General features: G+C 40.1%; 1 protein-coding gene and 1 long non-coding RNA gene across 11 annotated transcripts in view; one reads left to right on the top strand and one right to left on the bottom strand.

Annotated features, from left to right (window-relative positions):
• TJP1 (tight junction protein 1) overlaps positions 1-27,482 on the top strand; it is a 273,793-nt gene that overhangs the window by 137,688 nt on the left and 108,623 nt on the right. For 5 of the 10 annotated variants that reach the window (XM_032175890.2, XM_032175889.2, XM_032175888.2 and 2 more), the window contains exon 1: positions 13,188-13,655. The exons of the other annotated variants lie outside the window; for them this stretch is intronic. In XM_032175890.2, coding sequence (XP_032031781.1) covers positions 13,629-13,655 — 27 coding nt within the window. In that variant the 5' untranslated portion in view covers positions 13,188-13,628. Of the gene's footprint in view, positions 1-13,187; positions 13,656-27,482 lie in introns of those variants that run through there. 10 annotated transcript variants of the gene reach the window in all.
• On the bottom strand, positions 9,794-11,613 carry LOC131381144 (uncharacterized). The gene is made up of 2 exons (XR_009209633.1): positions 10,807-11,613; positions 9,794-9,966 (listed from the first exon to the last, which is right to left on the bottom strand). It is a non-coding gene; the product is annotated as an uncharacterized LOC131381144 (long non-coding RNA).

Raw genomic sequence — 27,482 nt, 5'->3', positions numbered from 1 at the left:
CATCACCCCTCCCCCATTCTGCAAATGAGGAAACTTCATTCCCAAAAGAACTTTTCCAGATTATATCCATCAGGTGCTTTCTGATGCCTTCACCATGTGTGTCCACACTTTGTTAAGAGAACATTATTTTATTATTAGGTAGAATGATAATGAATGTATTGGCTTTTCCTGAGCTCTTTGTGTTGCCTTTTCAGAAAGACAAAATAGGACAAAACAGGAGCAGGAGAACAGAAGTGCTCCCCAAAGCGCAGAATCCCTGTGGGGCCCTGGTTTCTGCTGGTTTTTGCTGCACTTTAAGCTCAGCTGCAAGTTTTAATTTGTCCCCTTCAAGTTTAGTTTCACAAATAATGAAGCTGCCACCAATTTTTCTTAGCTTTTACTGTCCATTCCTTCCATTCACCATATTTAATTATCTTTTTGTGTAATTAACCTTATTGAATAATGTTAACTCCAAAGTCATGGTTCAAAAAGGTATTTGAAACATTTACTGGATAGAAGTTTGCTACTGCAAAATAGTATCAAACATCCTCAGGCCGGGTGCGGTGGTTCATGCCTGTAATCCCAGCACTCTGGGAGGCCGAGGCAGGTGGATCATGAGGTCGGGAGTTCAAGACCAGCCTGGCCACAATGGTGAAACCCTGTCTCTATCAAAAACACAAAAATTAGCTTGGCGGGTGGCACCCGCCTGTAATCCCAGCTACTCTGGAGGCCAAGGCAGAGAATTGCTTGAACCTGGGAGGCAGAGGATGCAGTGAGCCGAGATCTCACCACTGCACTCCAGCCTGGGCGACAGAGTGAGACTTCGTCTCAAAAAAAAAAAAAAAAAAAAAAAATCCCCATTTACTCACAAGATTCTTATGCTTTAAAAAATATACTTACGGCCGGGCGCAGTGGCTCACACTTGTAATCCCAGCACTTTTGGAGGCCCAGGCGGGCAGATCACGAGGTCAGGAGATTGAGACCATCCTGGCTAACATGGTGAAACCCCATCTCTACTAAAAATACAAAAAATTAGCCAGGCGTGGTGGCAGGCGCCTGTAGTCCCAGCTACTCAGGAGGCTGAGGCAGGAGAATGGCATGAACCTGGGAGGTGGAGCTTGCAGTGAGCCAAGATCGCGCCACTGCACTCCAGCCTGGGGACAGAGCAAGACTCCATCTCAAAAAAATATATATCTATATATACTTACAAAAATTATATTGAATCTTTAAAAATATAGATGAGGAGGTTGGATAAATTAGCATGTAAATGTGGGTGGCCTTGTGTGAGTAGTCATTTTAATGTACTGAAAATAGTTATATTCTTCAAAGATTAAAGTATCAATTAATTTAAAAATACTTTCCAAGTAGGCCAGGTGTGGTGGTTCACACCTGTAATCCTAGCAATTTTGGGAGGCCAGAGCAGGCAGATCACTTGAGGTCAGGAGTTCAAGATTAGGCTGCCCAACATGGCCAAATCCCATCTCTACCAAAAATACAAACATTAGCCAGATGTGGTGGTGTGCACCTGTAATTCCAGCTACTCAGGAGGCTGAGACATAAAAATTGCTTGAACCTGGGAGGCAGAGGTTGCAGTGAGCTGAGACTGTGCCACTGCACTCCAGCCTGGGTGACAGAGCGAGACTCTGTCTCAAAGAAAACAAAAAATTTTCCAATTAAATAGCTACTATTATGGAGAAATATCTATCTTGAATTTTTCTTTTACAAGTACAGTATTTTGCTAATGATACTAAGATTAACTATACAACCCTTATACGTATATTATTATAAATTATGTGATTCTGTGAAATTGATCAGATTTACTTGAGCTTTTTAAGGTGAAAATGTTTTGATATTTTCTTTTAGTAAAAAATACCTCTACTAGAAGATTCACATGTACTTCTGTGGCTTGTATATAGAACTATTTTTTGTGGCACTCTAAATATTCCCTCATTAATTGTTATACCTGGATCCAACATTTGCAAGCAAAAACCTTTGGTAAGGAGGAAATATGATTTGTTCTTAGAGTACACAGAGTGGAATCTGCTTTGCTGGAAAGTGTGCCAGCCAAGTTGATGTGTGCTGGGGTGGCCCAGTGTGGCCCCTAGGGGAGGAAAGGCTAGGCGGCCTCTCACAGGGATGTGTGCCCTCTCCACACACTGGCCACTTGGGTTGCAGAACTGTGTCAGGGGAGAAAGGCCAGGCCATCTGCCAGCAATCTCAATGACTGTTTCTGTAGTGTCTGCTCATAGTTGACCAGAGGCAGAGCCAGACCTTTTTAGTCTTCCAAGGAAAAAAAGTTCTACATAGTTTATCTTCTCACATCTGCCTCTATCAGTGGAGTAACTACTTGGTTTTGTAGCACTTCATATATACAAAAGGAAGTAGTCTACCTAAGCCTTCCATTGCCTTTAGACAGTTTCCATATATACCATTTTCTAGTGACATGGAATTCCCATTCAGACACCCTTATTGAGTACATGGCCTGTCCCTCACAGTGCTAAGAAGCTAAGACAGTCTTCTGCATGTGTATAGTACTTCTGTAGGTTTATCCTTATGTATCAGTCAGTCATTGCCATGTAACAAACCACCTCAGTATTTAGCATATTAAAAAACAATCATAATTCTGTGGGTCAGCAAATCTGGCTCAGACAGCTAGACTTGCCTGGGCTGACTCTGCAGATGCAGTCAGTTTGTGGCTTGGTTGGGGCTGTGTGTTCTACAGGTCCCTCACTCATATGTCTACAGGTTGGCAGACCCTTAGCCTGGGTCTCTCATTTCTTTCCCACATGACCTCTCCAGCAAGCTAGTCTGAGCTTCTCCTGTGGTAGGCTCAGGGCTCTCAGCGGCCCCAATGCCCTAGTGCTTTTCAAGCCTCTGCTTGTGTCATGTTTACCCTTTAACTAAAGCAGTTCTCACTGCTGACCAGATCCAAGGGATGGAAGAAAAGACTCCATCTATTGATGAGAAGAGCCACAGTGGCACATCCAAACAGGGACAGGAATAATGTATGGCAATTATTTACAATCTACCTATTTTAGCTGACAGAAATATTTCAGTTTTTATGTTATTGTTGATTTGCGTGATAAAGAACTGTCAAATGTACACCAACATTTAAACATACTCCAAAGAAAGATGAATAATACAATAAACCCTCCATGTGCTCATCGCCTGATTCACCAATTTTGAATATTTTGCTACATTTGCCGCCTCTATGTTTTATTTTTCTCTTTGCTAAAGTATTTAAAAGCAAATCCCAAACATGTCATTTCAACTCTAAATATTTCAACATGTATCTCCTAAAAAGGGGTCCCTTCCTTATGTAGTCATGATGCCATTGTCACATCTAGGTCCCATCTACCACTCAGTCCATAATCAAATTTCTCCAGTTGTCTTTAAAATGTCGTTTTACAGTGAGTAGATTTGAAAAGAAATCCACATAAAATCCACAGCAGTCCCATTTTCCTTTTTTTATTACCTTGTTTTTAAAATGGGGTCTCTTTTCCTATATAGACCCTCCCACATCTGTCTGTTAAGCTTGCCTTTGGAGTCATTTAACTTGCACCTTCTTCCCTTGTATTTCTGTTTATGCACATTAGCCCTGTAGACTGGATTTCATTCAGGTTTCACTTTTTGGCAGGAATCCTTCATAGATAGTACTGTGTGCTTCCAATTGCCTCACATGGGAGGCATAAATGTTTGCTTGTCTTGCTTTCAGTGATGCTAAGATTGATCATTTGAACCTTTGATTGTCACTGCCTGAATCTATTATTTCATTAAGTAGTACAGGATGATGATTTTCTATAATTCCTTCCAGATTTATTAAGAAAAACTTTCCCTCAGCAATTAGAGTTATTTGGCTATCTGAAATAAAGTTCATACAAAATATATACTCTTTTAATTGGCAGCTTACAGAGTACGGACTTGGTTCCCAAGTTTTATCCAGGGGTGTTCAATAGGTTATTGTTTGTTTTAGGGGCTCTCTTGCTTTCCTGCTCTTTTTTGTTATTGTGAATTAATGGGTTTTAGATATTCAGGGTTTTTCAGTCAGGTGCATTCTTTTTCTTTTCTTCCTTTGTTTCTTTCTTTTCTTTTGAGGATCAAATTGTATCATCTTTGGCCAACAGGAGCTACTTGTTGTTGGCTTCTGTATCCTTTTGACTCATTATTCTTTGAGAACTTCCTTGCTTTCTGGCCCGAAATGTCCCAAGATTATCTCGTATATTTCTTGCTCCAGACCTGTAATCAGCTGTTCCTAGTTGGAGATTACAATACGGACATTAGGAGTGCTCCTTGCTATTGAGTTTCCATTACTCCCAGTCCTTTTCAATGGCCAGAGCTAGGAATTATATTAAAAAAAAATTAATGCTGAATTTTTCAACTTAAACTAGAATTGCAAAATTTTTACTTAACTTTTTAAATTTTATACTTGTTTCTCTTTTCTCTTAAACAGAAAATCTTGGTTTCTAACAACATTAAAATACATTAATATATATTAGTGTAATAATATGTAATAATATTGGCATTATTATTACACTAATATATAATAATGTTAATATTACTTTGAAATTCTTATATATTTATATGTAGCTTCAAAACTATTATATACATAGTATAGTAATGTTCATATAAATTGATGTGTGTTAATTGCTAATAGATGTAAAATGTACTAATATATATTACATCATATATTAGACAATACATTATATATAATTATTATACATTTATCATATAAATAATATTATTCTGACATGTATAATTACATATTAGATGACATGCTAATGAATATGTAAGTTTTAATTAGTTAATGTACAAATACACACATATAGAGCAGTTTCAAAGTAATAGTGTTATTACTAAAAGACTACTGAATTAAATTTAAGATTTTTTTACAGTGCCACTTTCATTAGAATGTGCTAGTGTCATTGGAAATCTTTTATCTATATAGTTAGGTCACTGATTTAATGTATATTAATTTTCTTGCTTCAATTTGTTTTCAGCTTTTAGAGATGGCTTTTTTTTTTATTTCATTGTATTTTTTTTAATGTAAGAATTTTTGTTTCCAGAGCCAAAGTGGTTTATAGGGCATATCTAGAAAAGTCTCATATCATTGCTGCCCTCTGTCTCCTCTAAAAGTAACCATTATTACTTGTTCTTAGTTTTCCTTCCAGTGTTTCTTTTTACAGATGTGTATTTATCCTCCTTTAAAACATTTTAAAAATAAAAAATATACTTACCTCTTTTTCAAATACAGTGTTTTACAAAGTTCTACTAATTTTTCTGTATTTTACATTTATTTGTTTTGAAAGACCTATTATAAAGGTTTTATAACACACATTGTAAAAAAAAATGCAAACATTATACTTTGGGGGAGTCTTCTGCTGCTTTTAAGAAATCTTTTTTTTTTTTTTTTTTTAAGGCAATGAATTTGGCACTCCCTGCCATCTTGGGAGGACAGACTCTAATCTAAAGAGATGTAAATTTCTTCTAATCTCCCCTTAGTGTTTGAGGCTCAGAAATGTCTCACAGCAGTTCTTTCATAAAGGTGAGCATGAGGAAAAAGTTTCCTGAGCTGAATCAGAAACGTGAAACTCCACGTGGACCCTCTGTGTGACTTTGTATTTATGCTCTGCCTCCTCCAGGCACCCTCACACACCTAAGCTTATGAAAGTCCAGAGGTTCAAAAGTAACATGTCCAAAATAGTTTTCACAAGATTTGGAAAGTAGCAGGAATTGGCAAAATTGGAAGCATATAAGAGAAATTAAAGAGTTAAAACAGGCAGAACTTGATGCAATTTAATTATACTGTACCCACGTTAATCGTTTAGTTTTTAACAAATGTTCCATAGTTATGCAAGATATTAATATTAGGGGAAGTCAGATAAACGGTGTACAGGAACTCTCTATACTATCTTTGCAACTTTTCTGTAAAGCTAAACTTATTCTGAAATAAATTGTACTTAACACACACACATAGAGCCGGCCAAGAGCTAAGACTTAGAATTGGGGCCTGGCATGGAAGGCTCATGCCTGTAATCTCAGCACTTAGGGAGGCTGAGGCGGTGGATCACTTAAGGTCAGGAGTTCGAGACCAGCCTGGCCAACATGGTGAAACCCTATCTCTACTAAAAATACAAAAACAAAAACAAACAAACAAACAAAACCTAGCCAGGCATTGTGGTAGGCTCCTGTAATCCCAGCTACTGAGGAGGCTGAGGCAGGAGAATCTCTTGAACCCGTGAAGTGGAGGTTGCAGTGAGCAGAGATCAAGCCACTGCACTCCAACCTGGGCAACAGAGCAAGACTCTACCTCAAAAAAAAAAAAAAAAAAAGACTCAGCTGGGCACGGTGGCTCAGGCTTGTAATCCCAACGCTTTGGGAGGCCGAGGTGGGCGGATCACGAGGTCAGGAGATCGAGACCACGGTGAAACCCCATCTCTACTAAAAATACAAAAAAAAAAAAAAAATTAGCCGGGTGTGGTGGCGAGCGCCTGTAGTCCCAGCTACTCGGAGAGGCTGAGGCAGGAGAATGGCGTGAACCCGGGAGGCGGAGCTTGCAGTGAGCCGAGATCGCGCCACTGCACTCCAGCCTGGGCGACAGAGCGAGACTCCGTCTCAAAAAAAAAAAAAAAAAAGACTCAGAATTCATTCAGTTCAAAAGAATACATGTTAACAAATTAAAAGAAATAACGTGATAGAGCAAAATGGGTAAATGATGTAATAGGCAAGTGATATACCATTGTTGTCTACCAGATAGGTGAAACTACAAAAGATTAATATTATCAAGTGTTCATATGGGGGGAGGGGAGGAAACAAAATAAGTTGATCTGGTTTTCTCAGAGGGCAATTTGGCAGTATCAGTGAAATTTTTTTTTTAAGTAAGCATATTCTTTAACCCAGAAAATTCCTTTTTGGATCTCTCCTAGAGAAGTACTTATACATGTGTACAAAAAGATATATATATATTTTTGTTGTTGTTGTTGTTGTGACATTATAATAGAAATAATCTTAGTTTGATAAACTATAATGCACCCATATTATGGAATACTAAACAGCCATTTTAAAATGATGAAGCAGATTTTCATTATTTGATATAATCTCCAAGGTGAAATATTACATTAAAAAGTTACAGAATATAAATATTGTCTATCATTAGTTTAAAACACACAAAACCATTCATTCTTATATTCGTATATTCTCTCTCTCTCCTTCTCTGTCTCCACACACATATCACGTAAATAAATATACAGAAAGTGATCTGGAAATACACTCTCTAGTTAGGCTTAGATCATAGTATTCCTGGGTAATTATAGGAATGGGAATGCAGTGGATGTTGTTCTGTTGGACTTTAAAAAGTATGTCAATTGCATGGATCTTTTACAGAAGCACTGTATGCCAGTATTACTTGTGAAATTAAAGTGGGGAGGGGGAAGAATGCCAAAAGACCTGGGCATGCATTCACAACAGAAAGACCTAGTTGTGGCAGATGACTCTTGAGAAGCTTGTCACAAACTGACAGAACAGTATCTGCAGGAAGAGGTGGACTCAGAGCTGCCTCTATAATCTAGGGGCCCTTTGTTTCAAAGGGAGGAAAAAAGTGTCATTAAAGGTACACATAAAGCTTTTTCTTTTCTTCCAGGGTTTCTATCCTGACTTGTCATGTTTTTTATGCACTATTTCACATTCAGAGTAAAGAACAATTAAAAATGTGAATTATCAGCATGAATTTTACTGTTTATATTGTGCAACACCAGTTTTAAATGCAGATTTCAGAATATTTAACTCATGCAGAGTCACTGAAATTACACAGTTTATATTTTGTGGCTTGTCCCTGGAGGATGCCTCAAGCTGGCTAGAAGAGACTGAACACAGCCAGACTCGGGAAGGCTGGAAGGAGGGAGAGGATCCCATCCCCAGGCAGGGAAACAGCCCAGGGAACACTCTGGCCCTGGGGCCCTAGGGGATTGGGGGTGGGTAATCAGAGCAAGTACAGACCCTCATAGGGCCCTGGGGTCCCACTAATGTGTGCTGGGCCTGATAGCTTGCTGTGATGACATTCATGCAAACCTCCTGACCTAAATGCCCTGCTGGGGACAGGGTCTGGGGACTTTGAGCCACGGGCCTATTGCTGCAACTCACAGCAGATGGTAACCACCAAGGATCCTTAAACCTCCATGACTGGATCTGGAATCTGGGCTGGGCCAAAGGCTCACCCTCACCAAGAGATGGCCTCCAGCCAGGCAGCCACCAGACAGAAAGTGATACTGCCTGTTTGGGGCTTTTGTGCACTCAAGATGCTGTGGGTATGCATACTCAAACCCCACACCTTGCTTGAATCCCTTTCAGCAGTGGCAGTGGAGCAGAGTGGGAGAGGACCAGCAGGGGTATCAAGAGCTATGGGAGCAGGCAGCTCAGATACCCTCCTAGGAGGCGACAGGACCCTGTGAGAGCAGAGGCCCCAGTCCCCCAGTGTATGCCTCATTTTCCCATTGACCTTCACTTACAAAACACAAATCCAAAACGAAAGTCCTTATGATTCATGACAGCAACCATATTAAACCCCAGCTGCAAGCCCTTCTGCCCTGGGGTCTTGTACACCTGCAGTAGTGCACACCTTGGTAGGTAGCCTGGGGAGCCCTGTGTTTAACATGGGAAACACTAAAGGAAGCTTGAATTCTCAGAGGTAGAATTCATTAGCTAATGACAGGATGAAGATGATACAGAAAGATGACACAGCTGAGAGGGTCAGCCCCCCAAGATGGAATTCGTAACCCTTGGGGGGAAGATGGAGAGGAAAAGTGGATGCCCAGGGTAGGCTTGTCAGTGTTTTGGCGGGAAAGGAAGGGAGTTTCTATTCCTTAATGTCTGTTTTCTCTATGGATTATGAGATGAGATGTTTTGCCTGGGCTGGGGAGGGAGTCTTAAAGGAATCACAGGAAAGTGTAGAACAGAGTGGAGGAGCTGTGAAGAATGAAGGACAAACCACTCAGAGATGAGCCAGAGGCCTGTATGCCAGCCTGCCTGGATTCCAGTCATGGATGTATGGAGCTTCCGACCTGCCTGGTTGTGCAATATTTGGGACCCTGAAAAAAGAAAGCTCCACCTTGCCCCAGTCAGAGGTAAGCGTAGCCCCAAAGGAGGAATTCTTTCGAGGAATAACTTTCTGTATACTGAATTGAATTTAAAAAGACTTGTTTTTTAGTGTTTATGTCTTCTTTAAAAAAAAAAAATGGTGTTGGTAATAGCTTTCTTTTTGTATTTCTAAACTGTGGTAATATGTACATAATATAAAATTTGCCATTTTAATTATCTTTATATATACAGTTTATAATGGCTTATAATGTTTGTTTTAAAATGTTTTTACTTTATAAGATTAAAAAGTTGGTACTCCTATATTGCACCTCTAAGATGGTTTTAAAATTTTTACTGGTCTATGAAATTTAGAAACATTATGAGCTTTAAAAGAATCTTTCCCCAATTTAACATTGTTACATGACTTTATTGGCAGAGGAAAATTCTGTAACAATTTGTAGAATCTTTAATAGTATGGCATAGGAGTGGAATCAGGATTACTTTGGTTGTTATAACATGTTGATAAAGTGCTTCTCCTTCTAATATTTTGTATATATTCTCTTCTCTGATATTATTGAGATTGTCTAATGCTTCACTACCATAAATAAATACTTCCTCTTTGTGTGTCAAGCGTAAACTCACAGTTCATATAAAAATAACATAAATATGCTTTCCTAAGGATCTTTTTTGCAATTAAAACCATACATATACATATATATAAATTAGGTGTGGATATAGTCGTTCATTTGGTCAAGGCTGTTTTATTAAGTAGTTCTATCTAAAATGTGTAAAGATTTTGCACACATAACGCTTTTTTCATTCTGAGCCGCAGACACCAAAAATCCCACAGGAAGTTGTCTTCTAAGTGTTGTGGTTTTTTAGTTTCCTGTTCAGTTGCAGAGATGATCAGAAATAAACCTGTACAATCGAAAGAGATTTGTGGTTAAACATTATTGTAACTCTAAATGAGAATCCTTAATTAACTTGTATTTCTTCCCATATTGATCTAGAGGAGCTATGATGACATGCGTGTGTAAGCATAAAAGTCAGAAAATACTTTTTTGGTGTTCCATGGATAAACTCTTTAATTGTTAAAGGGGTGATTCTTTCCGATTATGCTTTATGCTTTCCACTTGTTATCAAAGCACCTACCTAAAAAATAAACTGTAGGAATAAAGCTTTGTTTTTAATTGTTGGCAACAGTATTTTACCTTTATTTTACAGATGATAAAAACCTTCTCTTGTTTATTTAGAGAAAAGAACAGACATTATGAAGTTTAATTTAGATATTAAAAATATCACTGAAAAATTTTAAAGTGATACTATTAGTCACTGAAATACTAAATATAATTTTTAAAGAATAGTATTCTCAAGATGAAGTATTTTTGTTTGATTTCATTTTTTAAACCATGGCAAAGGTAAAACTGTTAAATATATAACTATTTTTAATTAGTGACAAATAGTTGCAATCTAGCATTTAAATTACACATTGGGCAACTTGTAAAAGTGACAAATAAGGAAAAGTGAAAAATATCAGTGCATTTGTAGATACTGTCTCTAGCTTTAGGTGCTATTAAAGACACCACACCTAGTTCTAGGCAGGTTATGCAATTGCACATCATCTTAAATGGTAAAGATAATGTGAAAGGTCTTTCATCACCACCTTTTAAAATTAAAAAATACCTCCCAAACCTTTTTAAATGATGTTTGCACATGAGGAAACTTAATCACAATTTTTTTTTTTTAATGGGGTCTCACTGTTTCCCAGGCTGGTCTCAAAGTCCTGGCCTCAAAGAATCCTCCGGTCTTGGCCTCCCAAAGTGCTGGGATGATGATGATGATGATGATGATGATGATGATGATGATGATGATGATTTGAGACGGAGTTTCGCTCTTGTTGCCCAGGCTGGAGTGCAATGGCACGATTTCAGCTCACTGCAACCTCCGCCTCTCGGGTTCAAGCGATTCTTCTGCCTCAGCCTCCCGAATAGCTGGCATTACTGGCGTCCGCCACCATGCCCGGTTACTTTTATATTTTTAGTAGAGATGGGGTTCACCATGTTGGCCAGGCTGGTTTCGAACTCCTGACCTCAAGTGATCTACCTGCCTTGGCCTCTCAAGTGCTGGGATTACAGGCATGAGCCACTGTGCACGGCCCCAAGTGCTGGGATTATAAGCGTGAGCAACTACGCCTGGCCACCTTTTTTTTTTTTTTTTTTTTTTGAGATGGAGTCTTGCTCTGTCGCCCAGGCTAGAGTACAGTGGCACGATCTGGACTCACTGCAACTTCCGCCTCCCGGGTTCAAGTGATTCTTCTGCCTCAGCCTCCCGAGTAGCTGGGACTACAGGCATGCGCCACACCAGGCTAATTTTTGTATTTTTAATAAAGACGGGGTTTCACCATATTGGCCAGGCTAGTCTCGAACTCCTGACCTCGTAATCCGCTCGCCTCGGCCTCCCAAAGTGCTGGGATTACAGGTGTGAGCCACCACGCCTGGCCCACAATTCTTAAAAGAATAAACAATACTTTGTCCAAAAGCAAAACAATTACAACATGACTTTAAAACAAAAATGACTTCAACCATTTTTATGAAGAACAAAAAGGAATAGGCCGGGCGCGGTGGCTCACGCTTGTAATCCCAGCACTTTGGGAGGCCGAGGCGGGCGGATCACGAGGTCAGGAGATCGAGACCACAGTGAAACCCCGTCTCTACTAAAAATACAAAAAAATTAGCCGGGCGTGGTGGCGGGCGCCTGTAGTCCCAGCTACTCGGAGAGGCTGAGGCAGGAGAATGGCGTGAACCCGGGAGGCGGAGCTTGCAGTGAGCCGAGATTGCGCCACTGCACTCCAGCCTGGGTGACAGAGCGAGACTCCATCTCAAAAAAAAAAAAAAAAAAAAAAAAGGAATAAGGGTTTGGTTTGCAGAAGGCTCTTTTCTAGTTCAGGTAGCTTTGGGTTGCAAGATGTGTGGCACTTTACTTGGAAGCCTTAATTGATACTTATGTATCATCTACACATACTAATTTGTTAAATTTGTTCTTTTCATACAGTTGAATTCTAAAGAGAAACCCATTGTCTAAAGCCTGATGTTTATGGTTTCTTCCATTTCTTCTGTGCCGGTTGTGGCACTATACCAGATACTTTAAAGATGTTATCCTTGATGCTACTAAGAATTTCTGGCATTTTGAAGACCTTTACATTTACAAGTGCAGATTAGTGAGGCTAGGAATGGTTTCTTACCATGTTCCTTGGTGTTTAGCAAAGCCGTCAACATTGTGGGAAGTTTGTGTAGTGGCTGATTAAACTGGACCATGGGCTGCACGTGTTTACACCCTTTTCTGCCCAACTTTGAGTTGGAGGGACAGCGTTTGGAATGCAGGGCAGCTTGACCCGTTCAGTCAACAAGAATTTCAGCAATCTTGATGGCCAAAAATAAACTTTTGAGATTCCTGTCTAGATGGGCGGGAAAGAGACTTTGGATATATCTTGAAGTCTAATGTGGGGTGTGGGCCGAGATGTCACAGGTCTCTAGGGTGTTTCTCAGGCTGCTGCGTCCGGATGCCCATGACCTCATCACCAGTTTCAGCCTTGGCAGTCGGCGCTGGTGAACGAGAGCAATGCTTCTGACCCTGCCGGAGCTCCTCGGAGATGAAAGCCATGACGCGCCTTGCAGAAAATGCATTCCGCCTTCCGTGGGAACAACGCCCAGGCACGCGGTGACAGCGGTGACCACGCCGTTTGCCCAGAGAAGGAAACAACTGTCGGCTATCGGCTCTGCCGGCCTTTCCAGCCGCACTCATGCATGGGGCTCATCCGGCGTGGCTTGTCGAGGAGCAAGTGGACAAGTCTCTTAAGGAAAGCTTTGGTGCACAGGCGCTTTCTCCTTGGGGGCGAATTCTGGCGGACCTTGGATAAAAACAAACAGGAAGACTCGCACGGCAGCGGAAACTGTCTTCCAAGTTACTTGGGTTACCCGGCTTTTCCTTCCGCGCTTGGGGTCGGACCCCGGCCGCTCGCCCCGCCCCCTCCCCCGCCGCGGCCCCGCCCCTCCCCTCCTCCCCGCCTCGCCTCGCCTCGCCTCGTCCAGCCCCGCCCCCGCCGGGCCGGGCATGCTCAGTGGGCCGGGCCGGCAGGTTTGCGTGGCCGCTGAGTTGCCGGCGCCGGCTGAGCCAGCGGACGCAGCGTTCCTTGGCGGCCGCCGGTTCCCGGGAAGTTACGTGCGGAAGCCGGCTTCCGAGGAGACGCCGGGAGGCCACGGGTGCTGCTGACGGGCGGGCGACCGGGCGAGGCCGACGTGGCCGGGCTGCGAAAGCTGCGGGAGGCCGAGCGGGTGGCCGTGCTCGGAGGGAGGTGCCGGTCGGGCGCGCCCCGTGGAGAAGACCCGGGCGGGGCGGGCGCTTCCCGGACTTTTGTCCGAGTTGAATTCCCTCCCCTTGGGCCGGGCCTTTGCGGCCGCCCCCGCCCCTGCCCCGCTCGCTCTCGGGAGATGTTTATTTGGGCTGTGGCGTGAGGAGCGGGCGGGCAGGCGCCGCGGAGTTTCGGGTCCGAGGAGCCTCGCGCGGCGCTGGAGAGAGACAAGATGTCCGCCAGAGCTGCGGCCGCCAAGGTGAGCGCCTCCGCGGTCGCCAGGGCCCGACTGGGCCGAGCGCTGCCGCCCGCCCACCGGCATCTGGCCCGCGTCCCGCCCTCCCTCGCCGGCGGCTACCTGGGCCTCTGGGCGGCGGGGTGGGTAGGGCTGGCGCGGGGCCGCGGGGAGCCCCTCGGGCGGGGGCGGCGCGGGCCACGCAGGGGGCGGCCGGGGAGGGGGCTGCGGGCGCCCGACAGTCGTCCAGGGCAGGTGCATAGCTGCCGGCGCCTGTTCCTGGCTGCGGCTCGCCGAGGGCGGGGACGCGCAACAGGTCCTTCGCGGAGAAACTCGGCTCCAGTGAGGGTTCGGCGGCCGCCAGCCGGCCCTCGGCGAGTCGGGGCTTGGGGTGCCACTTCCAGCTGGCCAGGAGCTGCTGTCTTTGGAGGAGTGGTTGGTCCCCGGCGAAACCCTGTAGTTTCGATCTGATGTCACTCCCTGCGGTATGCGCACGCCAGCGATAAGGCTTTGAGACTGCAAAACACTCCTCTTAGCCTGTGAGGCGTAGTAGGTCGGGTTTTGTTTCATGCTGTATTACTTAAGGTAACTTTGAAAATAACCTCTTTAACATTTAGTAATTTAACTTGAATAAACTTTCAGAAGTAATGCAAAGTATTCCTACGAGTGGACAATAAGATGAGCTCTTAAAAATTAGTAAAGACCGGTGAGTTCAGCCAAAAAACATTTTTCCTGTTACTTTTCGCGTGTGCTCTGAAATATTATTCAGTTTTCCCATTGCTTTGAAACTAATTTGTGTATTACATTAAAAAGCCGAAGTTCCTGAAAAACAGCTAGAATCCTCCCATTTTGTGTATTAATTTTTTCATCATAAAGTAGTACTTGTTATTTCAAACAAAGGAATACAGAAATGTGAGGAGTAAAAATCTCCCCTTTAAAGAATATGAATTCATTACTTTAAGTAGTATCGACATACTTTTTGTATCAGGTAGCGGTTTTATGTGTGTATTTTTGTTTGAAATGCTTACTCGTAACATCTGGGAGCAGGAATACCATGCCTCTGAAACTTTTGAACTCTCACAGAAGCTTGTTTGCTGGCTGGGAGAAGCTAGCGGTTACACTTATTAATGAATAGATTGTTTTAAGGGATATAGTATTCTTCGTTTAAGAAAAATTTAACTTGTACCTTTTGACCTTACATTGAGGAAGAACAATCTAAAGGTAAAACTTGATCCAGAGATTTAGGATAAAAGGCAACATTTTGCTTTGGTTTTAAAATAAGCTCCCATTATTTGTCTTTTCTGGGGCTTCCTTTCCTAGGAGGAAAGGCTTTGTTTCCGTATTACACAGAATGTCACTTTGTTCCTGAAGTGTGATCTCTGGTACTTAATATGCAAGACAACACACTTTTAAGAGGTTATTTCAAGTATGGAGAGAAACAACGTTTTCAATGGATTGCCACAGTAAGGTGATTTAGAAGGAGGAGGAGTACTTTTCCTGAATTATAGTATTGAGATTTGTATGGCATATTGAAAAGCATCACTCGTTAAATATTACATTATAGGGACTTTTTTTGCATTCTAAATATTTACGAGTGAAAGGCAAATTGAAAGCTTTTTTTTTTTTAAGATGCTGTATTATGGAGCCACCTCAGAATTTTATATAGAGCAAAACAGGCCATAAATGAATAGGTGAAATGAAATAATATTCAGTGACCTGTTTCCGTAAGTCACATTTAATTTTTGAAGGTGATTAAAATGCTTACTAAGAGCCAGGCTGGACTCAGTGCTTTACGTATGATGCTTTTGTTTTCCCCACCCTCCCTTCAGTTTAAAAAAAAAAAAAAAAAGCAACATTAATTTGGAAGCTCGCTGTTTTTGTTTTAACATGATAGTTTGGGAAGCTCCTGTCTAATAAGCCAGTGCTTTTGATTTGATTTTCTTTGTAATGGTTGAATAGTTTGTCATCCTATGAATATGCTGCTGTTTAGATTATCTTTGCTTTATTGATAGACATTTGTTTCCAGGATTTTACTCTTGGAATAGTAGCCTTTTTATATCTGTACACATATATTACTGCATATCAGATTATTAAAAATGGAATTACCGAGGCAAAGGCTATGTGCAGTTTAAATTCTGATATATACTACTAAATGTTTCGCCAAAAAGACTACCTAGAAATAAATACAACATTGGTGAGCTACTGGAATCTTAATGAAGGACATTAAGTGAGATCTAAATAAACGAGATGAAACAATATATTTTCTGGATGGAGACAGTCACTATTGTAGAATTTACTAATTTTCCCCAAGTCAGTGTCTTGTAGTGTCATATTGTAGAAAACTTGACATATTGATAAGAAAACCTACCTGATAAAATGATAGCCACAAAATTTTGGAAAAAGAAGGCCCTATCAGGAAACTTGTTAGAAATTCACAGTCATTTAAAGCAGCCTGTCAGTTCAGGAACCAAGGAGGTCTAGAAACATCTGTGCATTTATGGGCTTTTAGTAATTATGATCATCGATATTATTGCATGTCAGGTATTGTTCCAAGTGCTCAATTTATTTAATTCTGACAGTAACCCTATGAAGCGAACTATTATCTCTACTTTTTTTGGTGAAGAAATTGAAACACAGAGATATGATAACTTTTAAGTTCATTTAGCCAGCAAGGTGGAAAACTACGAATATGTGGTAAAAAAAAAAATATTGTAGACTATTGGAGAAAGTGGCTTGTTCAATACATGGTGCTAGGACTATTGGTTATCCATTTTTAAAAATGTTTTCTGCCTCATAGGCTAAAATCAAGGAAATCTAAATGACAAAGAGCAATAAAAATTCTAAAATAGTAGAAGAAAATGTAGAATACTACTGAAAAATATGTATGTACCTACATTGAAAAGAATTCTCCGTGCATGATACTAAAGAAGTAATAAAGGTGGGTGGATCACTTGAGGTCAGGAGTTCGAGGCCAGCCTGGCCAACATGGTGAAACCCCGTCTCTACTAAAAATACAAAAAATTAGCTGGGCATGGTGGCGCGTGCCTATAATCTGAGCTACTTGGGAAGCTAAGGCAGGAGAATTGCTTGAACCTGGGAGGCAGAGGTTGCAGTGAGCTGAGATTGGGGCCACTGCACTACATCCTGGGCGACAAAGTGAGACTCGGTCTCAAAAACAAACAAAAAATAATGAAGGGAAAAACGTGGCCGGGCGCGGTGGCTCACGCCTGTAATCCCAGCACTTTGTGAGGCCGGTGGGGGTGGGGGGGGCGGGGGCGGATCACGAGGTCAGGAGTTCAAGACCAGCCTGAATAACATGGTGAAACCCTGTCTCTACTAAAAATACAAAAAAAAAAAAAAAATAGCCGGGCGTGGTGGCGGGAGACTGTAATCTCAGCTAATGGGAAGGCTGAGGCAGGAACGCTTGAACCTGGGAAGCAGAGGTTGCATTGAGCCAAGATCGCACCACTGCACTCCAGCCTGGGCAACAGAGCGAGACTCTGTCTCAAATAAATAAAGGAAAAAAACGTTTTTTATATGTGTGATACACGTCTGCATTCGCAATCAGAATTTTGTTTACTGGTGTACTTGATTTAAGATTATTAGAAAGTTGAAAAACAAGAATTAGGGTGGTTCTCTGCATCACCAAAGAATTGTTTAAATGTGTAAGAAAGTGGTATGAATCATTGTAAGAAAGGATTTCATTGGTTGAATCACAGAAAAGTGGCTGAAGGAAGTTTCAGTGGCTTCTGTGTTTCCAAGCTGTTTCCCTTTGGAGGAAGCAATAAAATTTAATTTAAGATTGTTCTATTGTATGTGCTTATTAGATTTTGCTGAATACTTAAATGTTTTTGTTAAGTCTCGGGAATAGTAGTATTCCCCGCTGTGGCTATCTGAAATTACAATGTAAGTTAGTATGAAAATGATTTATGTCATTTTTTACTGTTACACTGATTTACATGATACCCAGGAATTGATTTATTGTATCAAGTGGAGCACAGTGGGCTTTTTTTTTTTTTTTTTTTTTAATTTTATCTTAAGTTCTGGGATCCATGTGCAGAATGTGCAGGTTTGTTACATAGATATACGTGTGCCATGGTGGTTTGCTGCACCTATCAACCCATCATCTAAGTTTTAAGCCCCACATGCATTAGGTATTTGTCCTAAATGCTCTCCCTCCCCTTGCCCCCCGCCGCCCAACCCGGGTAACAGGCCCCAGGCCCTGGTGTGTGATGTTCCCCTCCCTATGTCCATGTGTTCTCATTGTTCAACTCCTACTTATGAGTGAGAACATGTGGTGTTTGGTTTTCTGTTCTGGTGTTTGTTTGCTGAGGATGGTAGCTTCCAGCTTTGTCCATGTCCCTGCAAAGGACATGAACTCATTCTTTTTTTATGGCTGCATAGTATTCCATGGTGTATATATGTACCACATTTTCTTTATCCAGTCTATCATTGATGGGCATTTGGGTTGGTTCCATGTTTTTGCTATTGTAAATAGTGCTGCAGTAAACATATGTGTGCATGTGTCTTTATAGGAGAATGATTTATATTCCTTTGGATATATACCCAGTAATGGAATTGCTGGGTCAAATGGTATTTCTGGTTCTAGATCCTTGAGGAATTGCCATACTATCTTCCACAATGGTTGAACTAATTTACATTCCCACCAACAGCGTAAAAGCGTTCCTATTTCTCCACAGCCTTGGCAGCATCTGTTGTTTCCTTACTTTCTAATAATCACCATTCTGACGGGTGTAAGATGGTATCTCATTGTGGTTTTGATTTGCATTTCTCCAATGATCAGTGATGATGAGCACTTTTTCATGTTTTTTGGCCGCATAAATACCTTTTTTTGGCAGCATAAATGTCTTCTTTTGAGAAGTGTCTGTTCATATTCTTTGCCCAGTTTTTGATAGGGGTGTTTGTTTTTTTGTAAATTTGTTTCGGTTCCATGTGGATTCTGGATATTAGACCTTTGTCAGATCAGTAGATGGCAAAAGTTTTTCTCCCATTCTGTAGGTTGCCTGTTCACTCTGATAGTTTCTTTCGCTGTGCAGAAGCTCTTTAGTTCAATTAGATCCCTTTTGCCAATTTTAGCTTTTGTTGCAATTGCTTTTGGTGTTTTGATCATGAAGTCTTTGTCCATGCCTATGTCCTGAATGGTATTGCCTAGGTTTTCTTTTAGGGTTTTTATGGTTTTGGGTTTTACATTGAAGTCTTTAATCCATCTTGAGTTAATTTGTGTATACAGTGGGCTTTTCTTGATATCTTAACATTTTTGAAACCTTAAGAACTGCAGAAAATGGCCAAGCTAATGAAAAAAAATTAATGACAAAAATTAGTCATTACATATAGGGATTGTTTCTTGAGTGATGCAATGTAGTTTTAATTATGATAGTTACTGATCACTGCATACTTGCTTCATACTGTTTTAAAAGTAAAAAACTCACTGTAGTTTGTGAGAAGTTACTGAAGTTTGGCTGCCAACTTTTAATGGTCCTCACTGTTGCAATAATTTTGTGTGTGTTTGGCGTTTTAGACCGTCATGGTTAAAGCTTTATATAGTTGGCTGATAATCCTAACTACATTTTACAACTCTTAAATTTGTTTCAGGACAGCTTCATAAGACAGTTGTGTTTCAAATTATAGTGTTTTTTTCCCCCAGGTTATATATTGGCACAAATTACATTATATTATTAGGAAAGACACCAATTTGCCAGGCTCAAGCATATAATCCCTGCACTTTGGGAGGCTGAGGCGGGCGTATCACCTGAGGGTGGGAGTTCCAAGACCAGCACAACCAACACGGCCGAAACCCTGTCTCTACTAAAAATATAAAAATTAGCTGGGTGTGGTAGCACATGCCTAGAATCCCAGCTATTTGGGAGGCTGAGGCAGGAGAATCATTTGAACCCAGGAAGCAGAGTTTGCAGTGAGCCGAGGTTGCAGTAAGTCGAGATCGCACCACTGCACTCTAGCTTGGGCGACAGAGTAAGACTGTGTCTCAAAAAAAAAAAAAGGAAAGACACCAATAAATAATGAGGTGGAAACCAATCTGTATATGTAGTACTGCTTCCCGTTTGATTTGAAGGAAAAAAAGTACAGTAGTTCCACTCCCTTTTTCTCCTCCAATCCTGGAAACAAGGTCTGGCTCTGACTTTTACTTGCTCTTTAATCTCTTTTCTGTTTAGAGACCAAATGTAAACTCTGTACAGTTCTAAGAATAAAACTGTGTATGAATATGCTGTAAGGAAAATCACCATGCTGCTAAGGAAAATGTCTTTAAAAATAATAGTTTTGGTGGAAAATTTGGAGATGTAATCCTGTTTCTTGACATACCCCTGATATGATAAAAATTCACTTTACTGAAAGACCATGAGTCCAGCTGTAAATTCATGTGTAGTGCCACCCATCTCTGACTGCTCAGTCATTTCTCATTTCAGGCCTGCCTGAAAGCATTCACGTGCTCAGCATTGTGTATGATTGAGCATTATAGTAGCTGAAGACAAGCTAGTGGAATGAGCCAGTCATTTCTAATTAGCAAAGTTTTGATATGTTAAATAAAAAGATAGTTTACGTCTAGAATGATCCTCCTGGAATGTTTGACTGGAACTTGCTTTGCACCTCTGAATTTTGAAAGCAAATCTTGAAAAACCTTTTTACTTTAACAACTTTTAGTCTTGTAGAAAGAAATAGACATTAGGATAGTTTAGATTTTAAAGTTAATCCTATAGAATTGGTGTGTTGCAGTATTTCTTGCATAAGCCAGCAATAAAAATAAGACTTTTGCTGTCTCTGACCTAGAGTGTATCTTTATTTATTTATTGCAGAGAAGAGTGGCTTCAGGTTGCTCCTTTATGGGCTAGCCAGGTGCTTTATTTCCATTCCTCTTAAACAGATAAATTCTTAATAATGAGAAGTATGTGGGGAATATGTGGGTAGGGAGTTTTATCTTATATCCTAAGCATGGATGAAAATAAATGGACTCTGAGTGATTGCCTTTACCAGGAGAACACAGCTTTAGATCATGAGAACACCAATGTTACCAAACTTTGTACTGTAAAACACCATTTGAAATGTGATAACAAAACCCTGTCATATATGTAGTGCTCAATACTGAATCTCAGGTGGCCCTCACTTTGGGATAGATCAAGAGATAAGGTTTTATTAGTTTGTGTTGTGGATATAGTTCAGTTGATATACTGGAAATACTGGGAAGTGAGTTAACTGATGAATGATCTCAATTCTAGCTTATCATGTCCAGAAAGGAGGTGAAACAGAAGCTGATACTACTTTCTGTGGATTCTAATTAGGAACATAAGATTAGCGTATACCTAGTTTAATTAATTTTTTTTTATTTACTGAAATTTTTTTTCCTTTTTTAAAAAATGTAAATTCCCAAAGATTGAAAAGTTCATTTTTCTTCTTGGTTATCTTAGGAATTTTCACTCTTTTGGACAAGTCACTATCTTGGAGATTGTACAACAGTTTCTGGTAACTGAATATCATAAGTTAAACTTAATATAAGATTAGCTTACTTAATTCAGTATGTAACTTTAAAATTCAAGAGGATACCAGTAATGACTAGTTCTTTTTGTTAGCTTAACAAATATTAAATGAGTACATTTTGTTTGGGATCCCGATCTAGAAATTTACAGTTTTCAACTGCTGTACGCTGTAATGATCACCTTGTGAATTGTGTAACTCATTGTTGAAGAAACAAAGGATTTGCGTTGTTTACTCTTTAAAATATGAGCAAACTTATGGTCATCCTGTAATAACAGAGCATTCTTGTGTGCTTTCTTCGTTGGAGGAGGTGACAAAGTCATTATCTAAAGCCTGGGTTCAGCAGAGTTTCTGTATTTTTCCTTGTTAATATTTTTAAATGTTTGAATTGAATCTGGATACATTCATGTAAGTGTTTTCTGCATATGTTTGGTATCAGTATCTCAATAGGAGGGAGACATTAAGAATTATTAAGTAATTGGGCTTATATGCTTAACAGCTCCTTGAATATACTGACAAGGCAAATGGACACTATACTAGCTGTTACTGTTACATTTAGGGTTCAAGAAGCTGTGAAATATGTAACAATTTGGATTCCTAAAGCAGAATTTTACATTCAACAGATATTTGTTGGTTACCTCATGTGTACCAATCACTGTTGTATGTGCTGGAGATGCAGCAGTGAACACATTTCTGTACTGATAGGGCATTTTAATGGTGCGGGTAGAGAGCAGCAAATAAAATTCTGTCCATAATGATAAGTGCTAGAATCCCTAACATGCCTTCTCTGGGTCATATCCTCCCTCCCTCCAAGATTACATGTATCTTGTCTTCTAGGGTTCTCATTTTCTAGTTTTTCTTTATAGTTACCACCTAATTATGCTTTCTGAAAGCACTAGTTTTGACTCTCTGAACTTTGCACATACAGAATCTTCTAGTGTGAATTCTGTTATGTATGGCTTCTTTTGCTCAGCATTATATTTGTAAGATTATGTTGTAGATAACTGTAGCTTGTTAGTTTTCATTCTGTTCTTGTACTTCATGGTATTCCATTGTATGAGGACTTTATTGGTTTCGGGAGAAAATAGTTTCAGTTAGACTTTCGTGGCTTTTTGGAGAAAAATATTGTATATGTCTGTCTGAGGGGCAAGAATTAGATATGCATTATTAGGCAGTCATTGGAGTACTAACAGCTGAGTGAAAGGTAGTAAGCTTCTTTTGGCGTTCCTATGATTATCTTGAAAAATCAAGTTGATCTTAGTTTGGAGGATATTTTATGACTAAGATCTTTGTCATACTAAAGTATGCTTTAGTAGTAAGTATTGAAGTATGTTTTAGTAGTAAGATATCCACTTACCTGACTAATCAGACCACCAAAAGCCACAATCGGGGAAATACATGAATTTGGCAAAAATGAGTCTGCCTTTCAAAATATAATTGTAGGAAATTTTTCCTGGTAATGTCATATAAAGGTACTAAGGAAGATTTATTTACTGATTTTTTTTTTTCTAACAGTGGCAATTATTGGAGTATTAATACTTACTGGAGCATTAATACAGAAGTACACTATTTTGATGCTATATCACCTATAAAAATCAAGTCAGTAGCCATGGCAAGTAGGTTTACATTTTAGTTATAAGTGTGAGAAATATGTGTCAAAACAAACAGTAGCCCCTTATATTGCATGCTGACTCTGTGACAGATACTGAGCTAAGTGTTTCATGTGCATTATCCTGTTTAATCTTCACAATTCTGTTAGATACTATGATTATCTCTGTTTTTACAGGTGAGGGATCTGAGGTTAAATTTACTTGCCATAGATAATCATACATCTACTTACATGTTCTGTAAGTCATACTATTCACATCCTTATGTGTTCGTGTGTTGTAAGAGAGCACCAGGGAGAAGAGTATGGAATGTTGTTAGGTAATTCTTAGACCAGACAAGCAGCATGAATCATGAAAGCCAGAAGAGAGGGCACTGGTCCATCAGAGCACAAGCCAGTTCGTCTAAAGGAAGCAGCTCTTGCTCAGCCCCAGCTGATTGTTGTCTTGGAAGAAGACAGGCCAGATCTCCCAGTTTTTCAAAAGAGGTTGTAAATCCAGATTTTCATGTCAGTTACCCTGACTTAAGTCTTGCTAGTTGACTTAGTTTTTTATATATTTTTATTGTGAAATATATTGCCATGTGTACAAAAGTACATAAAACAAATGTTTGTTAATGGATTATTATAAAGTGAACACCCGTGTAAACACCATTCACCCGTCAGCAGGCCAGATCCTGCACAGAGAGGTCAAGTAAAATAAGGACTGAAAAGATTATCATTGAGGAACTCTTAAGTTTTACTTGTATGTGAGTTTAGCCTCTGGAATCTGAATCCTGAGTCTGCCACTAAATGGCTGTTTTCTCATCTGTACACAAAATGTAAATGTAAAAATGCAAACAGGACCCATCTCAGGGTGATTGTGGACTCAGCACATACTGAGCTATTATGTTAGCTGTGTCTTCTAAAAACATTTTAAGTGAAGCCCATTTGAATATCAGAGAGGAGGCATATAGGAATTTTATTTATTTACTTGTTTGTTTATCGACAAAGGTTGGCCTGTAGATTATTTAGGACATTGATTCATTCATTCATTCATTCATTCATTCATTTTGGACAGAGATCAGCCTGTAGGTTAGTAGTTTTCAGCCCAGCAAGATGTTTTGTGGTTTCAGAAGGAGGATTCATTTATTTATTTCTGGACAAAGATCAATCAGCCTGTAGGTTAGTAGTTTCAGCCCAGCAAGATGTTTTATGGTTTCAGAGGAAGGTTCCTTAGGTTCCTGAGATACTTTTGAAAAAATTATTACAATGGCACTAGATAAGAGATACAGTCTTTAGTCTGATGGATTAGGCAATAGAGTTGAAAGACTATTCCAAATCCAGGGTACCTGGCTCAATTTGGATGTCTACCTAGTATGGTGAATGGTTGATTAGCAAGTTCCATTCAGCTTTGATCTGCTGAGCACCTCAGGTCTTTCTATGTGTTTTATCTGTACTTTCTACCATTTACATTCTCCCTCCCACCGCCCCCCCCCCCACCCCCACCAAGTAATCCTCCCTCTGGATTCCTGTAATAGCCTCCTAAGTAGCATCATACCCCCCTCTTCCCCTTACAATCTGTTTTTCTGAAATAATCTTTTCAAAATCCAAGTTTGATTAGTTTCTCTCCGCCCCCCCCCCCCCACTACACATACAAAAACACTCGTCCTAAAATTCCTAGGCTGCTTAACTACCTTTAGAGTAAAAGATCAAAATCCTTAATATAGTCAGTAAGCTCCTAGTGGATTATTTGGCCCCTGCCTACCCCTGTAGCCACATCTTGTATCTTTTTCCTCCTTGCTTCTTGTTCTCAAACTGTGCTTTCCTCTTTTTGGTTCCTAGCAAGTGTACTTCCTGTCAACTTTCTCTTTGAGTTCCTCATGGCACTATTTTTCCTTCCTTCATAGTACTTATTTAAACTTGTGATTATATATTTAGCCATGGAGTTTTTCGATCATGTGATTCTCATGCTAGCCTATAAGCTCCATGAGAACAAAGGTCATACTAGTTGTGTCCGGTTATTTGTGTAGTTTAACACAGTGTCTAGTACATACGAAACTCTTTTTGAATGAATGAGAGATGCTCTTTCCTACACCAGGCTCTTGCACGTGCTGTTTTTTCTGCTCGGAAACCTTCCCACCTCCATCTCGCATGCACCTCATAGCTGTCTCTTCTCCTCAAGGACTTTGCCCAGAGCCCAGAAACTAGGTCAAAACTCTGTGCTTTAAACTCTGTGTGTCCCTTTATAGCACTTATGTTAACCTGTACTCAGTTCTCTGCTGTTATTTGATTAATATCTGTTACCCCTTCTAGACGAGAGTTGCCTTTTTAATTCTGTTACTCACTTTCTGGTAATGTTAGACCACCTTAAATTCAGCTTAGCAGCAGAAGGTACTAATCCATCTCCAGGACTAGTTGCATTTTTCTTACTATTCCGAAAGGGGAGGGGAAGCAGTTGCTGGAATAGCCAGCTCATGGAAATACTACTTTATATCCTGGCATCATGGTAGCAGCATTCTTGGTTTGGGTCTTTCCTAAATCAGTAATTAATTTCTAGTCCCCTCAAGTTACCTTCTTTTAAGTGGAAAATTTTCAAACCTATAGAAAAGTGGATGTGGGGAATATAATGAATTCCCACGTTACTGTCACCCAGTATGGTTAACAACTTATAGCCAGTCTCATTTCATCTATACTTCATTCATTGTGTCTTCTCCTCCCCATTATTTTGAAGCAAATGCCAGATATCTTTTCATCTGTTAATACAGAGTGAACATCCCAAATCTGAAATGCTTCAAAATCCATACTTTTTGAGCACTGACATAATGTTCAAAGAAAATTCTCTTTGGAGCATTTCAGATTTCAGATTTTCGGATTTCAGATGTTCACCCTGAAATCGGAAACACATGGTTCAAAGCATTTCAGAGAAGAGATAGAATACTCAACATGTATCTGAATATGTATCTCTAAAAGATGTCTGTTTTTAAAGTACTATAACTACGTTATCATTAGCACACTTTTAAAATAAACTCCAAATCAAATACTTAAGTGTTTTTTTGTTTGTTTTTTTACGACGGAGTTTCGCTCATGGTTGCCCAGGCTGGAGTGCAATGGCACGACCTTGGCTCACTGCAACGTCTGCCTCCCTGGTTCAAGGGATTCTCCTGCCTCAGCCTCCTGAGTAGCTGGGATTACAGGCATCTGCCACCATGCCTGGCTAATTTTTTGTACTTTTAGTAGAGACGGGGTTTCACTGTGTTGGCCAGCCTGGTCTCGAACTCCTGACTTCAGGCGATCCACCTGCCTTGGCCTCCCAAAGTGCTGAGATTACAGGCGTGAGCCACCGCGCCTGGCCATATTTAGTGTTTTCTAATTGTCTTAAATGTCAACTTTCCTTGATGAGGTCCTCTTACTGTGATTGTTTTAACATTTCTCTGAGGCATATGAGGTCCCCCATTTCTGTCTCTCTCTTTCCCCTCTTCCCTTGCAGCTTTATTGGTTGAGAAACAGGATTATTTGTAGAATTTTTCACAGTATGGGTTTTGGTATTTGCTTCTTTGTGGTGATTACAATGGGGGTTGGCCCACTGTATTTCCTGTAAATTGGTTAACTGGAGCTAGAGCAATTCCGTCTAATGTAGTAGCCATACCAGAACTTTTTTTAAGGTAAAATTAATTTCCATGTTTTATTTAACACATATCCAAAATATTACCATTTTAGCATGCAATGATATAAAATTATAGGTGAGATATTTTAAATTATTTTCCATATTCAGTCTCTGAATACTGTTGCATGTATATTTTACATATCACATGTATATTTTGCACATAGCATATCAATACATATCACATATTTCATATCATATATACATTTTACATATACCATATCTCAGTTGGGACTACGCACATTTGAAGTGCTGAGTAGCCCCATGTGGCTGGTGGGTTCTGTACTGGATAGCACAGATCTAGAGCCTTGATCAGATTCAGATTTGATTTTTTTGTTTGTTTTTACAGTTCTACTTCATAAGTGGCATTTGGTCCCAGGGTTTTTTCTGTTGTTTTTGGATGATGTCTGCAGCCATTGATGATCAGTGTCTAGATCCCTTAATTCACTAGGTGTTACAAAATGATACTCAATTTTTATTATTCCTTTTTCATTGGTTAGCTGGAATGCTTCTAAAAAAGAAACTTCCCTTTATCTACTATTTTGATCACCCACTGGTACTGTCTGTATAGGAAAGGAAGAGTAAACATCTTATTCTTTCCCTATATGTACCAGTTTCTCAAAATAATGAGTTCTGCCAGCACTTACCATTTTTAAAAATCACTGTGGGCATATGGATGAATGGAAGCATATTTGATTTATTTTAATCCATTGCAGTCAAATTACTTACAGTTCTTTCAGGTTACTTTATTTTGAATTTGTAAATAACATAATACATTAAGCAAATCATAGGTGTACACAGATTGATGAATTTTCAAAGTGAATATGCCTGTTTGCCCACAACTCAGATCAAGGAAGAACATTTACTTTACGTCCCAGAAGCTCCCCCACCTTCATCCCTTCCAGTTACTTCATACACAAAGGTAACCCTGTCCCAACTTCTAACAGTGTAGATCACTTTTCCCTGTTTCTTGTTTATGTTTTTGTTTTAAGACAGTCTCTGTCACCCAGGCTGGAGTGCAGTGGTGCAATCTCGGCTCACTGCAAACTCCGCCTCCTGGGTTCAAGTGATTCTCATGCCTCAGCCTCCCAGGTAGCTG

Source organism: Hylobates moloch, unplaced genomic scaffold (assembly GCF_009828535.3).
Source record: "Hylobates moloch isolate HMO894 unplaced genomic scaffold, HMol_V3 SCAFFOLD_14, whole genome shotgun sequence".
NCBI classification, from domain to species: domain Eukaryota; kingdom Metazoa; phylum Chordata; class Mammalia; order Primates; family Hylobatidae; genus Hylobates; species Hylobates moloch.
This window is presented reverse-complemented; position numbering and strand designations above follow the sequence as displayed.